The 15,436-nt window shown below is 36.4% G+C and overlaps 2 protein-coding genes across 5 annotated transcripts; one reads left to right on the top strand and one right to left on the bottom strand.

The window, feature by feature from the left end:
* Positions 1 to 366: 366 nt before the first annotated feature.
* Positions 367 to 5,901, bottom strand: LOC142974749 (phosphoribosyl pyrophosphate synthase-associated protein 2). 4 transcript variants are annotated; one of them, XM_076117240.1, is made up of 7 exons: positions 5,689 to 5,901; positions 5,463 to 5,576; positions 5,151 to 5,270; positions 3,108 to 3,396; positions 2,695 to 2,864; positions 2,310 to 2,418; positions 367 to 2,225 (listed from the first exon to the last, which is right to left on the bottom strand). In XM_076117240.1, the coding sequence occupies exons 1-7, from the start codon at positions 5,706 to 5,708 to the stop codon at positions 1,920 to 1,922; spliced, it is 1,128 nt and encodes a 375-aa protein (XP_075973355.1). In that variant the 5' UTR covers positions 5,709 to 5,901; the 3' UTR covers positions 367 to 1,919. The 4 variants fall into 4 exon arrangements, with proteins under 4 accessions (XP_075973355.1, XP_075973356.1, XP_075973358.1 ...); XM_076117241.1 differs by having other exon boundaries at positions 5,463 to 5,555; XM_076117243.1 differs by having other exon boundaries at positions 5,715 to 5,901.
* Positions 5,902 to 6,343: 442 nt separating this feature from the next.
* LOC142974748 (WD repeat-containing protein 3) lies at positions 6,344 to 15,408 on the top strand. Its single transcript, XM_076117239.1, has 16 exons — positions 6,344 to 6,576; positions 6,825 to 7,034; positions 7,659 to 7,856; positions 8,139 to 8,312; positions 8,714 to 8,910; positions 9,258 to 9,478; positions 9,655 to 9,775; positions 11,016 to 11,217; positions 11,645 to 11,734; positions 12,060 to 12,197; positions 12,914 to 13,183; positions 13,525 to 13,689; positions 13,849 to 13,914; positions 14,219 to 14,379; positions 14,690 to 14,912; positions 15,224 to 15,408. The coding sequence occupies exons 1-16, from the start codon at positions 6,406 to 6,408 to the stop codon at positions 15,386 to 15,388; spliced, it is 2,772 nt and encodes a 923-aa protein (XP_075973354.1). The 5' UTR covers positions 6,344 to 6,405; the 3' UTR covers positions 15,389 to 15,408.
* The last annotated feature ends 28 nt before the right edge of the window (positions 15,409 to 15,436 follow it).

The raw sequence follows: 15,436 nt of genomic DNA, 5'->3' as shown, positions 1-15,436 counted from the left end.
AGTAGACTGAACACAACGCTAATCAATCGACATAGCGTCTATATTGCTTTGTTTATCCAAGGTGTTTTGTTTTTGCGATCATTGACATAAAACTTTTCGTCCAAAAACCGTAAAGGTCTTAAAATCCCACAGTGAATAAATCCGCTACGCCGCCGCCGTGTGTATGTACGTATTTAGTATATTATTGACATCACAAAAAGCACTACAGGGATTGCTTAGTTTACATACTTGTTGTTTTTCCTGTAGGTAAGTCCAGCAATAGGGGCAGTAACTTAGTGCCTAAATAGTTAAAAATATGTTCGTTTAACGCTCAATAACAGTATGAGAAAAGTTCATAAGTCCGGACATTTTAAAATAAAAACCCAATACGGTATATGCCACAAAATTTATTTATATAGGAGTCTATTAGTAATACACATTATATGGTGTTTCCTTAGCTATACAATTTAAATCATGTATTACTATAATTAATTCTCACGACGTTATACATCGAATATAACAACTCATCCAGCCACGGATAACATAAAACTGCATATTTACTCAATTATTAAATTGCTCCTTTGAGTACTCGCCAGTTTTATGGTTCATTTGTACTAGATAAATCGTTACACCCTAATTAATTATACACCTATTAGCCATTCATAGAAGCTATAGATACTTAATAATAACAAACACATCCAGAAAATATAGACTCAATATATTAACATTCTTACTAGACAACTGGGAGAATACATCTCCCAATATAAACAATGCATAATCAACAAGCTTTACTTTGTTAGGCAATCCATTGACATAATATAAAACACAGATCTCCAAATTTTAGTAAACTTGTGGAACTGATAGGTACAATCTTTTCAGTCTCTAAGACAACAAGGCATAGGTCACACTGATTGCAATTACAACATTCGATTTACGAATAGGATTATATCAATATAAAATTTGAAAATATAATTTTGTACAACTTGATTAATGTTCCGTATCATTATACTTCTGTCTTTTGACGCAAACGATGATACAGAGCGACAAAAATTACGAATGAAATATACATTTTCTGCATTCACTAAAATACATATGCGCTTATTGCGTAAAAACGAATCTTATTCTATCGGTATCGTGAGACAGAAGCCGTATTATGGGGAAAACACTTTACCCACTACATTAATATTATTTCCCTTACCACGCCAATTAATTAAAATAAGATGTACACATCCAATGATGCATCATTGCAGCTCTAATAAAACTATTATTTATGATTTTAAACTAAACTAATACTATCAATAATGTGATACACTTGATATAGTGAAAGATATTTTGAAAATATACGTCTATTTTAATTTACAAAAGTATTAAATATTAACCTATGGAAGTTATACTACTTTTGGACTTACAAGTTTAAACTTGAAATAATGTAGGTGATTTTTTTATTATACTTACAGGATTCTACAATATTGGTACGGAACACTAATAATACGTCTCAAAAGATTCTGATCTAAAATACAGAAAGATAAAAATTAAAAATGCAAAATAAATGTGATAAAATACTAAATACATTTTAATTGTTTTAATGATAGTTAACTAATTTGTTCAGGGTACACCAAAGTCAACAAAAGATTTTGTAAAATAAAAAATAAACAAGCAACTTAAAATATACGATACACAAAATAATACGCAAACAAGGAATTGTATAACCATTCCAGAAAGGACCTTTATAATCACTGAAAAATAAATTCGTAATACTTCAAGGAATACTTCACTGAATACAGATATTATATAAAATTACAGAAATACTATATTTATACTGGTTTCCCCACAACAATCAACATTTATAGAAAAGATATTCAATGATTATAAAACCCAAACAGGAATAAAATACTTATAATAATACTTAACATTAAAACATGGAAAGCAACAAGAAAGACCTAGTCTTCGAGGGTGACATTTTTGAAGAGATATGACATGGATTCCTTGTTGTGAATGCGCCTGATCGCCTCGCTGAGTAGCACTGATATGTCAATAGTTTTGATCTTGTTGCATTGCATCTTTTGTAGTTCATGCGGAACAGTGTTGGTGACGACCACTTCGTCTATCGGCGAGTCCTCGATGAGGCGAGGCGCGTCTGAAGATAGAAGTCCGTGTGTGGCGAGCACGTAGATTTTGTAAGCACCACATTCCTTCAGCACTTCCGCTGCTGCGACGAACGATTGTACGTCGTCTATCATATCGTCCTAGAATAACAAAACAATTATTCTCGGTACTTAACTTATTGAGTTAAGGACTTATTGTTTACTAGTAAGGAGTGTTTTACTTACCACCATAATAGCTATTCTGCCCCCAACATCGCCTACTACGTTTATCGGTGGCTTTTCTTTAGCTGGGTGCACTGGCACACCAACAGATACGTCCATAGTGCGCGACCTACTGCAATAATAAAGATAAAAGCTTGTGTAAATTAAAGAATGTTGAATAGAATAAAGTTAATTAAAAACTTTTTTTTTAACCTTAGATACTATAACAAAAGCTATCTGAAAAAGTATTTTATGCATAATATTTTAGATAAAAACTTTATTTGGTGTTAGGTACTCACAACTGTATATATTTTCCTAAGTAAATATGTTATCTTATCTGAATCACAGCTAAGGTAGGGTAAGGCACTTATCAGTAACAGACAAAATTAAGGACAGCTAAAAAACATACTTTGGTAAACACGGCGGCGAGTAGCGTCCATCCACCTCGTCACTTTCGGCCTCCTTCTGTTCACCGTGAATCACAGCAATAGCTAACCTCAACCTCTCAGCATAGGATGTGGCTTTCTTAGCAGATCCCGGGTTACGGGCCACAATCACCGAGTTACGATAATCTGGAATCTAAATTGACATTTAATTACTTAAGAAATTAGGAGAGCATCAACAATTTACATCCAATGATGCATTGGAAGAGATTTTGGAAATATGCCAATAAATACATTAAAGAGGAAACATGATGAGCCTTTTAACATAATTTGTAACATAGTGCAACCAAAAATTGTGTATCTCTATAATTTATTGACAAACTATTAAATTATATGTTAATATTTTCATAATGTTATTTCAAAACAAAAAATTACTTACACTCTCTTGAATATACTGAAGCAAGAATGGAGATGCTCTTAAATTGTCAACTGGACATTCATAGAAACCCTGAATTTCCTTTTGGTGCAAGTCCATTGTGATGATATGTGTCAAGCCAGACTTACACATCATTTTAGCAAGGAGTTTGGTGACAATGCAACCTCGCTTCCTCATCTTGCACTGTTTGCTGTATGGCAGGTAAGGGATTACCCCTACAATGGATCTTGCAGAAGAAGTCTTGCAAGCATAAGCCATTATCAACAATTCCATTATATTGTTGTTTACATCTCTGTAATAAACATTTATGAGTTCTTAACTGTTTAATAAACAGCCTATTACTACTACAAATCTCAGTTATAAAATACAGTTGCAAAGTTTACCGAGTACCATATTTTAATTAGAAAAATTATATTAAAATGCAACTTATTAGTGACTCTTCTATAGTTTAAATTATAACAACAATGTGTGAACAAAAACAAATATACTTCTGTAATCTATTCAGTGAATAGCTAACAATGTACATTCAGTTGCTTTCCAAGAAACCATTCAGATTACTTGATGTCACACATAATGAGTCACACCAATGATTTTTGTTATGAGTATATTTAAAAACTAGGTACTTCAAGGATAAAAAATCTGTTTTTATTTTTTTCGTATCTTCAAAAATGACCGAGATATTAAACGTCAAAGTATGGCCTTCGCGCCAAACTCCGGCGAAGCGGCCGCACGGACGTGTGACGTCATCTCACGACACTGCTATTTCGTCAGTACTTGCCGATACCTACATAGGCTCGTTGTGCTCTCGCGGTTTTGCTTTAAATAATTTGTTTTGCTTATAGGGGACAAACAAAATGGTTAGAAAATATTGTATTGTTCCTATGTGTACTAACTCCAGTGAAAAAACACCCTAAAAATTGTTTTTTTCTGTACCATGTAAACTGTTTTATATTTTTGCAAAAGACACCTAATCTAAAACTTAAAGCCCGGTTCTGATACTGTCAAGCGCAAATGTTAAATAGAAGTTTATTGCCTTTTGAACACTTCCTCAAGATGAAGATGCCATATCATGTTCATACATACCTAGCAATGAACTTCTACCTAACAGTTGATACTATTTAATAAGCAGTTCAATGACCTCATAGGCGGCGGCGAGCCGAGCGCGGCGGTTGAGTTGGCGTTGGTTTTTTGTTTTGAAAAAAGAACCCATGTTTATTAAATCTAATAATATCAAAATTAAAATGTTAGTTTAAAAGTTCTCATTACACACCCAATCATATAAGACTACCTACCTACAGAGTAGATTCATGCGTTCATATGATAGCCATCAACCTGACTAAAGTCAGAGGCAGGGGTGACAACTTTTTTTTTATAATATTATTTTAAAACTATGTTTTCCAAATTTACACTTGGTAGGTACGTAACACTCATTATTTGTAATGCCAGTTCTAACAAACTTTCAATTTTATTGTTAACTACACACAAAAATATTATTACTAGTATACGAGTTCAACTTTCTTTACCTGGGTCTAGTTGATGATTGTGTGCGTGGCGATCGAGATCGAGGATATCTTATTTTACAAAAAACACGATGATTAAATTTATAACACATACACATACTCAGACTCTTTAAATATTAAATGCAAATCACTTTTCAAATCAAAACTCCGCATCACCCGCAGTCGAACAAGCGTGTCTGTAGCGTCGTGACGTCAGCGCATAGCGCGCGAAGCAACGCAAATTTAAAAAAGCAGTGAAACTTTATAACGCTGTAACTTCGGTAATTTTGATCCGATTTTGATAAAACAAAAACTATTATTATCAGCATAAGTACACAAATTAAATGCAGTATGTTTAATAGTCATATTTTGATGTGCTGGTGTGACTCATTCTTATTAGCATTTCAATAGCTGGACATTTAGGAGTCTGCTGACTTAAGTATTCAAATATTCATTATAATTATAGCTACTAACCTGTTTGCCAATACTAAGAAAAGTTGGTTATCACTTGAAATTAAATTGAGCTAGTTATATTTCAATTACTTACTTAGTCCCAGTTTGAACAATATAAATATTTTTTCCTCGGATAGAGTCTGCAATCTCTACCATGGTTTCCCTGTTGGTTTTGTGGTACACTGAACATCCTCCTTTCCTTACACCAAGCCGGCTGTAAAAAACACATTGGTATCACTATTACATGACACACTACACATACACACCTATAATTCAATTTATTTACAAACCAACACACACTGAAACATCAAATGAGGTCAAACTACTTAACCTCTGTAAGTGTCAAACACTAGGTCAATATTCCGAACCTTGGAAGTGGACAATACTATGCCTAGCCCAAACTTACTTCGCAATCAAATCGGCTAATTCAGGATGCGAGTTGCCGCTTAGGATCACAATGTCTGACGTGGAGTTACCCTCCATATTGCTCTTGTGAGATCTATTAGTGAAACCCACCAGCCTGAAACAAATCAGGCACGTTTTCTTAGTTAGTGATCGACCGGCTGCCACATGTAAATATAATAAATTTAGGAAAGGGACGTCACGTTGGATCAACAAGAAAAACAATAAACCTGGTTTTGTTGAGTAACATAATAACCTGATGGCAGTCTTGGTCTTTTTATTACAGCAGATTGAAAAATACGAATTGCTAAGTAGTATTTAGTGAACTTTCTTGAGCAAAACGCACTTGTAAAACATATGCGGGGGATATTCCGTACGAAACTACGAGATAAAAAATAAATTACGGAATCACTAATATAAAAGTAGCCACAGAGAAAAAAAAAGTAATGAATGAATTATTATCCACTGTCAAAGTCAAATGATAATGAAAGTATAAAATGTTTACATTTTTTATCAGAGATTTAAAAATTTGCATTTAACTGTACCTTTCTATTGTCATTTAATTAGCAATTAAATAGAATATGTTTATAGTTTCCTCAGCAAAATACTACTGATTGATCTAATTACCGATGTGTCGTATCCGGTATTATAAATACTTTAAAATTTAATTAGAGAAAAATTCTAGAGGCGAGGGCTTAAATTTGAATTGATATAAGTTATATTTCATTTATCTGTAACACCTAGATCAGGATCTCGCATTTATGTGTGAATAATGGCACAATGTACCATTCCGTTCAATGGCTGTATACCGGTATTCCCTTGCCTACTGCAATGAGGGTTGAGAATGTGAAAAAAATACAATTGTCATAACAAACAAATGTCAAAAGTGGCATGGGCAGTGTTTTGCTTTAAGGTTATGGCAGTTGTAAATCATAATATAATTTAAAATGGGTTTAACTAAACAATATTTACGATACGTACCGAGTGGCACGTTCAATGTGATTGCTAGTGGCGATTGTAACAGCACTCATGTGTCATTAAACGGAGTAAGCGGTAGATACGTCGCTGTAGGTGCATGCGAACATGTTGTTATTTGGGACATGAGACTTGGCGAAAAGGTAACGCTACGGTTAATTCTTTATACTTACATTAAAACACGTCTTGTAGAACATTATGCTTACACTCTCCAACATTACCAAAATCTAAAAGTTAGGTGTGAAAGCACAGAATGTAGATAAATTACCACGAATTCTGTATTATCTTCCTCTGAAATTGATTATCAGGACAGTAGCTCTTCTATGATTAGCAGCAATTGAATATTTTATGAAATTTGTATATTAAAAAGTTTTACTTTATTCCATTTTAGGCTCAAGTGTTACCCGGTGAGAATGTAGTGGTATCTCAGATAACAGCCAGTCCTAGTGGTCACCACATAGCGGTAGGCTACGTGGACGGTAATATTAATGTGTTTGAACTGACCAACAATGACATAGTGTGTGTGTTTGCTGGACACAAGTCTGCAATCACATGCTTGCAGTATGATGAACAGGGACATCGCCTTGTTTCTGGTGCTAAGGTTTGTGTCATTATTATTATGTCTTTTGTATATCTCGAGACTACAGAGTCTCGGACATTTGGAAGGCATGCGTGGGGCCAAAGCCAACATGTTAAGGCCCATTTTAGACAACTTTAATCTTTCAAGAAATGTATGGTTACACACTCCGGTGACCATACCTGTGTACACTATAAAATGCACCCAAGTACAGTCACCGGACTGTGTGGAACTATGGCAAAACTAAAGGGAAAAACTACTTGGGCTATTGGGATGGGGTGTAAATGGACTGGAAAACTATGTATCTATGGGGACTATGGCGCCTGCCTATAACAATGTAAAACACATAAAAACGGCAGGCGGAGACTCGCCAACTCACAAACTGGGGCCCCCAAACTAGTTGCTCAAAATTACTATTGACATGTGAATTGTATGAACCTATACTTATAAAATAAAGCAGAATTTGTTTGGTTTGAACTATCTTAGGGACTATTGGTTTATATATTGAAAAAAATTGTCCACTTATTGATGTTACATTATGCTATGAATATTAGGAGTGGATCAGCAATAAAAAATGTTATAAAAATGGGAATAGTTGAATTTTACATTAATAGAATGTGAAAAGTAGAATTAATATTTATTTTTCAGGATACAGAGGTGATCCTTTGGGATGTAGTTTCTGAGACTGGTATAGCTAGGTTCAGTGGCCACAAGGGAGTGATTACCAGTGTTCTGTTCATCAACGGCAAGAACTGTGTAGTGAGCTCATCTAAAGACACATTTGTTAAGTTCTGGGACATAGAAACTAAACACTGTTTCAAGACATTAGGTGGACATCAAATGGAAGTAAGTACTAAGTTGATCAAATTGTTCACTTTACAGACAAAGTATTTAACTGTGAAGCAAAGTGTTAAGCAGTGATAGTGGGCAATTTTCCCACCCTATGGCAATAGGCTTGAACTTTATTACATTTTCCTGATTGCTGCATTTCATACGCTTGCACTGCAATAGTCCAATCTGCAAAGGTAACAGGCAGCATGTTAAGAAGCATAATTTACAAAAAACTTTTAGAAATATAAAAAAAACTGTAGCCGAAACCTTAAAAACTAATTCCAATTTACATTCTAGGTTTGGTCAGCAGTATTACTAAAGGAAGAGAGATACTTAGTAACCGGTAGCATGGACCAGGAGTTGCGTGTATGGAAACTAAACTGGACGGCTGATGTGAAGGATGAAGAAAAACTCACTCGACAACTTGAAATCGTCAAACTGGAGGAAACTGATAATATTGAAGACTCATCTGTAAGTACGACAACAATTAGAAATCATTATGATTTTTCAGACCTTTTTCATTAATGAAATTGTAATATCAGTCCATACTTCATATCCTACCATGGAAAAATTTGAATTCAAACATCTTTTTACTTTCACTTTCACACTTTTTACTTTTTATGTTTCATTGATGCATATTTTTTTTCGAAGCTCTGGTTTTTGAAGCAGGCATGTTATTCCATCGTAAAACCACTTGACCTTGATTAAAATATTTATATCAACAAACTTTACCTGATGTTCTTCAGTAATTAATAAATATTGTAATAAAGATCTATCGAAAACATGAAATTGTTAAGCGACTATTAGAGCTGACTGTACATATGTTAGAAAGCAAAATGTGAAATTATTAACGGGTATTTGATATTTAACAGGTACTCCAATGTCATCAAGTAGGCACGTTAGTGAGAGGTGGCAGAGGTCGCGTGGTAGGCCTCGCTACAGACCCGGGACAGAGCGTACTGGCGTGTTACGGAACAGACTCCTTGCTCGAACTGTTCTCCTTCTGCACTGATGATGAAGCTAAAACGAGGATGGATAAACGTATAAAGAAACAAAGAAAAAAACTGGCGTGAGTACAATTTTCGTACGAAATACGTGGATTGAAATACATTGTTGAGTTAAAAGTTAAAGATTGCATTCGAAACATACAGAGTCCTTTTACTTATTAGTGCAAAACATGCACCTGCATACATCATGCATGAAATCACAGCTTTTTAGGGTTGAGAGAAGTCAGTAATTAAAGAACGCCACTTACGGTTCCTACAAACTTCTGTTGATTCTTTTCCATTGGTTGAACGACTTTTAAACCGATGTTTGTTCCCGTATCTGCTTTTTACATATATTTATTTTTTAAAATAACCATTAGAATGACGTCGACAGAACTCAATTATATTATTATTCGCGATATATTTTCAGCAAATTAAAAGAGGCAGGCGAGGCTGATGCAGAAACCACAGACGTACCAGAACTACTGACACTAACAGATGAAGTAAAGCGGCTATCTTCAGTGAGACTGGACGCCAAGCTGAAGTCTACCACGCTATTGTTGGGTACTACGGGAGAGCTGCGTGTCGCTGTCACATTGGCTAACAATACCGTTGAGTTGCATAGCTTGAGAATTGGCGAGGGAAATGAAGGTAACTTTTGTAATGTCATGTTTTTCTTTAAAAAATGTTAATATCAGTATTCAGGTATTTTCTCGGCCTGGCTGGTGGGCTTGCAATCTCATCTGCGCTTAACATCCGAACTGTTTATATCACTATAAAATATACTTTACTAATAATTACTAATATATTTTTTGTTTATTTTCCAGTGCAATGCTTAAAACAAGTAACACAGCCGGGACATCAAAAAGAGCCGCGGTGTGTAGCGATCAGTTCAGATAACCTCGCCCTTCTGTCAGCTTCCGCTGATTCTGTCAAATTATGGAGCAGGTCAGTGAAAAACTCCTGCATTTACATTTCTGAAAATCTTTTCTATCATACTTGTTGTAATCTCAACACTATGGCATGCTACGACAACGAAAAGGTATCCAGTTCTTCCTCAAACTTTCAATGTGCAATTTTACTTATCGTCTAAAATTACATTCAGAGCTGTAGTTCTGTAGCTGTCTTTAGCTTACTTTGATTAAATTAAGGACAGAACTTTTCACTTGGTAAACTTTCTACTCTATAATCAGGATAGAACTGCCTGTACAATCCACAATGGTGATATTCGGTGTTAGGAGACAATTCTATTCACAAAATCATTATAGCTTATTATCACTACATAGTATAAAACAAAGTCGTCCATTTTGTCTGTAGTCCCTTCGTATGCATAAAACTTTAAAACTACGCAACGGATTTTGATGCGGTTTTCACTAATAGAAAGAGTATTTTCTCCGACAGGTTTTTATATACAATTGAAATACATTGAAACTATATTAGCTGAGTTATAGCGATTTATGTCCAAGAAGTCAGAAAAAAAATCTAATTGAAGATTGCATTTGTGCGTGCGCCGCTTATACCGTTGGATACAAGTAAGAACAATGTATAGCAAAAACATTGGTCTTTATTAGTTCTACAAAAAAGTCCGCGATGACATATATCCAGCTTTTTTATTTAAGTCACAAAAACTACTTTTCTGTATTAAAAAAACATTTAATTCGTTGGGTGATGTTTAACTGGTGATATAACCAATAATACATATATCCTTATCAAAATAAGTAAGTTCATCATCACGAGCATTTAATTTAGATTATTTTTGCAGTTTACAGTGTGTTATTTAGACATATAGTTTAGGAGATATCACGATATTAGTATTGCGGCACGGTACGGGCCGGCCGCGGCGGCGGGGGCAGCGTCCTATTAAAAAGTAGGTACTACGACTTTGATCTATACATATAAGACAAAAAAAAATCTGTACATTACTTAAATATTTTTTCCAAAAACTGATAGGGGGGGCGATCAAAGAAGAGTCACAGAAACCAAAAAACATTTTAATATTTTAAACGCGGTTAAGGGAAAGAGAAGTTATTGTGAATTGAAAATTAGTATCCAATATGTGTTGGTGCGTTGACTGTATTTGTCGAAGTAGCGGGAAACACGCAAACGAAGTTGCGCGGGTCAGCTAGTAATATAATAAAAAAATGTTATAACTAATGATAATAATCAAAGAGAATAATGCGTTATCCAGATCAACACAATCGTGTCTCCGTACGATCCCAGTGCCGGGCGGTCGTCCGTGCAGCGTGTGCTTCGCGCCGGGCGACCGCCACGCGCTGGTGGGGTGCGCGGACGGCTCGCTGCTGCTGCTGGACGTGGCGGCCGGCCGCGTGCTCGAGCATGTGCCCGCGCACACCGCTGAGTGCGCCACTGTCGGACTTACACCTGATATGGTATGACTTATATTTTCGCATGTGATACATTATTTATTTAAATCCCTTATGTTAGTACCCGCAACCGGCACGCGGCTGTCTTGTATGACAAGATGTATGGATGTGAATGAAACAAAATTTGTAAAGCAATCGTACTAAGTGGCGTTCTCTAGCTGCTGCTTACCCCTATGGGAAGAATGTACCTAAATATGTTATAATAATATGTTAGTATGTCTAACGAGAACCATACTGAAAGCTTTTTTTTCGTTAGTCACTCTTTAGAACGGGGGAGCCTCCTACTAACCCCTATCAAGTTATCAAACATCTGTTTCTTTTTTATAAACATCGTAATTATTTATTTTAATAGGGCTAATTTTAATTCGGGCTGAATAGGGAATTCAGCCCGAAATTTATTTTCCGCCTTGTTTAATAATGATTGTACTTTTAGCGAGGCTGTTACTCCGGTGGCGGTGACAAGACTGTTAAACTATGGTCGTTTGAACTCATTCCAGATCCTACAGGAGAATCAAAAGCTAAGGTATATCAAATATTTTATTAAATCATGCATGTTATTGGTTACTATGTGAGTGAAATGGGCCATTCGTTCTAAAAATACTCTTATTTTGTAATAATCGGATTTCTCATATTTGTATTAGTTGCTACCACCATTACGAAGTGGCCGTACCCAAAAAAAAGAAGAAACAATGTCGGATTGGAACCAATCCGAAATTATAATTTTTTTTGGGTAGCCATTATCGTCCCATCGCTGGTCAAGGCCTCCCCGTATTTTCTCCAGCTGGAAGTAAATAACACTAAATTTAAAAAATATGTCATTATTATAATTAAAAATATGTCGTTTTCAGGTGCTATCTCTGTTACACACAAGGACATTGGAGCTAGAGGAGTCAGTGATGGCAGTTAAAATAAGTCCAAACAACAAGTTTATAGCTGTAGCTCTACTAGATGCTACAGTCAAGATCTTCTTCCTTGATACGTTTAAAGTAAGTGGATTCAGAAACTTGTTAACATAAATAAAACAAAGAAGAAGAAAAAGTCTATGTGGATCGCATTATATTTCACCAAAACATAATTTTGAAGAATATGTTATTATAATTTAGATACAAATACAACATGATAATTCAACACGGTGCTTGAGATGAGACTTATTTTTTAGTCCTACAACAATTTTCAACCTAGTAGAGAGCACTGGCATTAAGCTAATGTTCTAAATTCTGAGTTTTGCATACATACCTTCGCCAGCCACGAACCTTGCATACAAGGCTCCTCGTTGAAGAAGTTGTTGTACTATTATATTATTTTTTTTTTTTTTTTTTTTTAATAACCCATATCTGTCCCACTGCAGGGCAAGGGTCTCCTCCCAAACGAGGGGGAGGGGTTAGGCCTTGAGTCCACCACGCTGGCCAAGTGCGGGTTGGGGACTTTGCATGCCCTCAATAAATGTATCAAACAAATTTTAGGCATGCAAGGTTTCCTCACGATGTTTTCCTTCACCGTTAGAGCAAGTGATAATTATTTCTAATACACACATAACTTCGAAAAGTCATTGGTGTGTTGCCTCGGATTCGAACCTGCGACCACTTGCGTGGGAGGTGCCAACTTAAACCACTCGGCTATCACTGCTCCATTTTTAGTTATGTTTATGAAGCAATATTATTATTATTGCTTCATAAACTAATACCAACAATGTAATCCACAGTTCTACCTCTCGTTATACGGTCACAAGCTGCCAGTACTTTGCCTAGACATAAGCTACGACTCGAACATCATAGCGACGGGCTCAGCGGACCGCAACGTCAAGATATGGGGCATGGACTTCGGTGACTGTCACAAGTCTATCTTCGCTCACAACGATTCAGTGACAGCGCTACAGTTCGTCCCTTCCACGCATTATTTCTTCACCACGTCGAAAGACGGCAAAGTGAAGCAGTGGGACGCTGATAGTTATGATAATATTATTACTTTAAATGTAAGTGTTTATTTAATTTAGACTTTGTATCCTATAGAATTTATGCCAGTATTTCTTAGATTATAATTTCAATTGGTGAAACTGTAAATAAATATTTACCGGGCTTGTAGTCATTGGAGCGTGTGCTTAACGTATACGTGCACGCATCGGCACTAAATTAAAGTATATATTTCACAATAATATGTATATGCAGTATAAAGAAAATATTAGAGATTTTTCCTTTTTTTTATCTAAAATTAGGAAAGTAGTAAACGAGAAGGTTGTATAGAAAAAACAGTTAAAAAGGCGCAGTCCTATTATATTATATCCAAACTTAAATTAAAATATTTCGTATTTTCCAGGGTCACGCAGGAGAGTGCTGGGATCTATGCGTGGGTGCGGGCGGTTTGCACGTAGCGTCGTGTGGCGGAGACCGCGCACTGCGATTGTTCGCCCGCAGTGAGGAACCGCTCGTGTTGGGAGACACCGATGAACAAGAGGAAGGACTCGCTACCGGCGAACAACACGTATGTATTTGTACTACATTATACGAGTCAAATAATAAGTAGTTACGCAGATGCAATGCAAAAGCGCTCCGTCTACTGATCTTCCAAGACATTTGTTGTGGTAAAAATATCTAAGAAGATGATAGGATGATAATATTAAAAACTGTTTATTTATTACAGGCACCAGTTCCCGGTCTACCCGGTCTCACTATGCCAACGAAAAAGACAATCGGAGCCGAAAAAGCTGTAAGTATTTATTTTTAACCCCGAACGAAATTTGACCTTGAGTCCGCCACGCTGGCCAAGTGGGAGTTGAGGAACTTTGTATTTCTTCAAGAATTCTTAGACATGCAAGGTTTCATCGCGATGTTTCTCCGTTAGAACAAGTGATAATTATTTTTGATACATACATTGCTTCGCTAACTCTTTGGTAACCACCTATAAACAAGACAAATGAAGAATGGTTTTATTTTGCCAATGGCTTTCATGAGTATTTGTATTTCAGAAGCTATAAAGCAAGAGTGTTTCATAAAATTTGTTTGTGTACTAGGCCGACTCGATAATGGAGTGTTTGAGCGTGGGTGCCGAGTACAAACGCGAGCTGAGTGAGGCACGTGGTCAGCCCGTGCAACCGCCGCTACTAATGGCGGCCTACAACTGCGCCACGCCTGAAGACTTCCTCGTCGAAACTGTCAAGAGAATACGCTCAAGGTACGGGACTATTATGTTAGAGTTTTAGGTTCTCGGGACGGGTAACGTGTTATTGATATTTTTTGATTTACATTTGAACGTTCTCTATAGCTCGGCGCTTGGTAAGATGTCTATAATAATATGGGAAAGGTTCACCCTCTATCACAGGAGACTAACTATACAGACATACATAATATCACGCCTTTTTCCCTTAAGGGTAGGCAGAGAGACTAACTAAATAAATAATAAAAAGAGGATGTGTTAATATACCTTTGGCAACACCTTTCGGGATTGTAAAAATACAATAAATAATCATGTATTTTGTTCGCAGTGACTTAGAAGAAGCGCTTCTACTAATACCGTTCAGCGTAGCGTGTGACATAGTGAAGATGTTACCTAAGTTGTTAGATCGCGGTGACAATGCTGAATTGTTCTGTCGTCTTGCGATATTCCTTCTGAAGATTCACCACGCGCCGCTCGTCGCCAACCAGACGCTGCTCAAACATCTCATACAGATACAGGCGAAAGCGAGTATGCGGCTCAATGAGTTAAGAGTGAGTTTTAAAGTTTATTCGGAATAAGCTGTAATTAAATTCGGATATATTAAAAAATATGCCTTTACTACCACTGCTTATCAGAATTTTGGAATTGTTTAGTGACATTTTTATCGTGCATTTAAGGTACTATCAACATAAATTATAATTCTATCAGTGATTGGTGTTCACGAGACTCCGACTTCTAATCCTGATTTGAGCTTATGTTAAAAAAATCTCAGCAGAAGATCAAATTAATAGAAGAGAATAGGCAGTTATGTTAAAAAAGCTATCGTTCGAAAGTACGTGATGTAACAGTAGCGTGTGTACAGGACATGGTGGGCTACAACGTGCACGCGCTGCAGTGGCTGCGGCGCGAGGCGGAGGCGGCCGACAGCGAGCAGCTGTTCCGCGACGCCACGAGCCAGCGCCGCGCGCGGGACAAGCGCCGCCGGACCCGCCACGCCGTCAAGCGACCCATCCTCACTGTCACTTAGCTCTATACAAATATACTTGTTTAAAAGTAATACTATGCTTTTCTTACC

The sequence above is a fragment of the Anticarsia gemmatalis genome, chromosome 8 (assembly GCF_050436995.1).
Source record: "Anticarsia gemmatalis isolate Benzon Research Colony breed Stoneville strain chromosome 8, ilAntGemm2 primary, whole genome shotgun sequence".
Taxonomy (NCBI): Eukaryota; Metazoa; Arthropoda; class Insecta; order Lepidoptera; family Erebidae; genus Anticarsia; species Anticarsia gemmatalis.
This window is presented reverse-complemented; position numbering and strand designations above follow the sequence as displayed.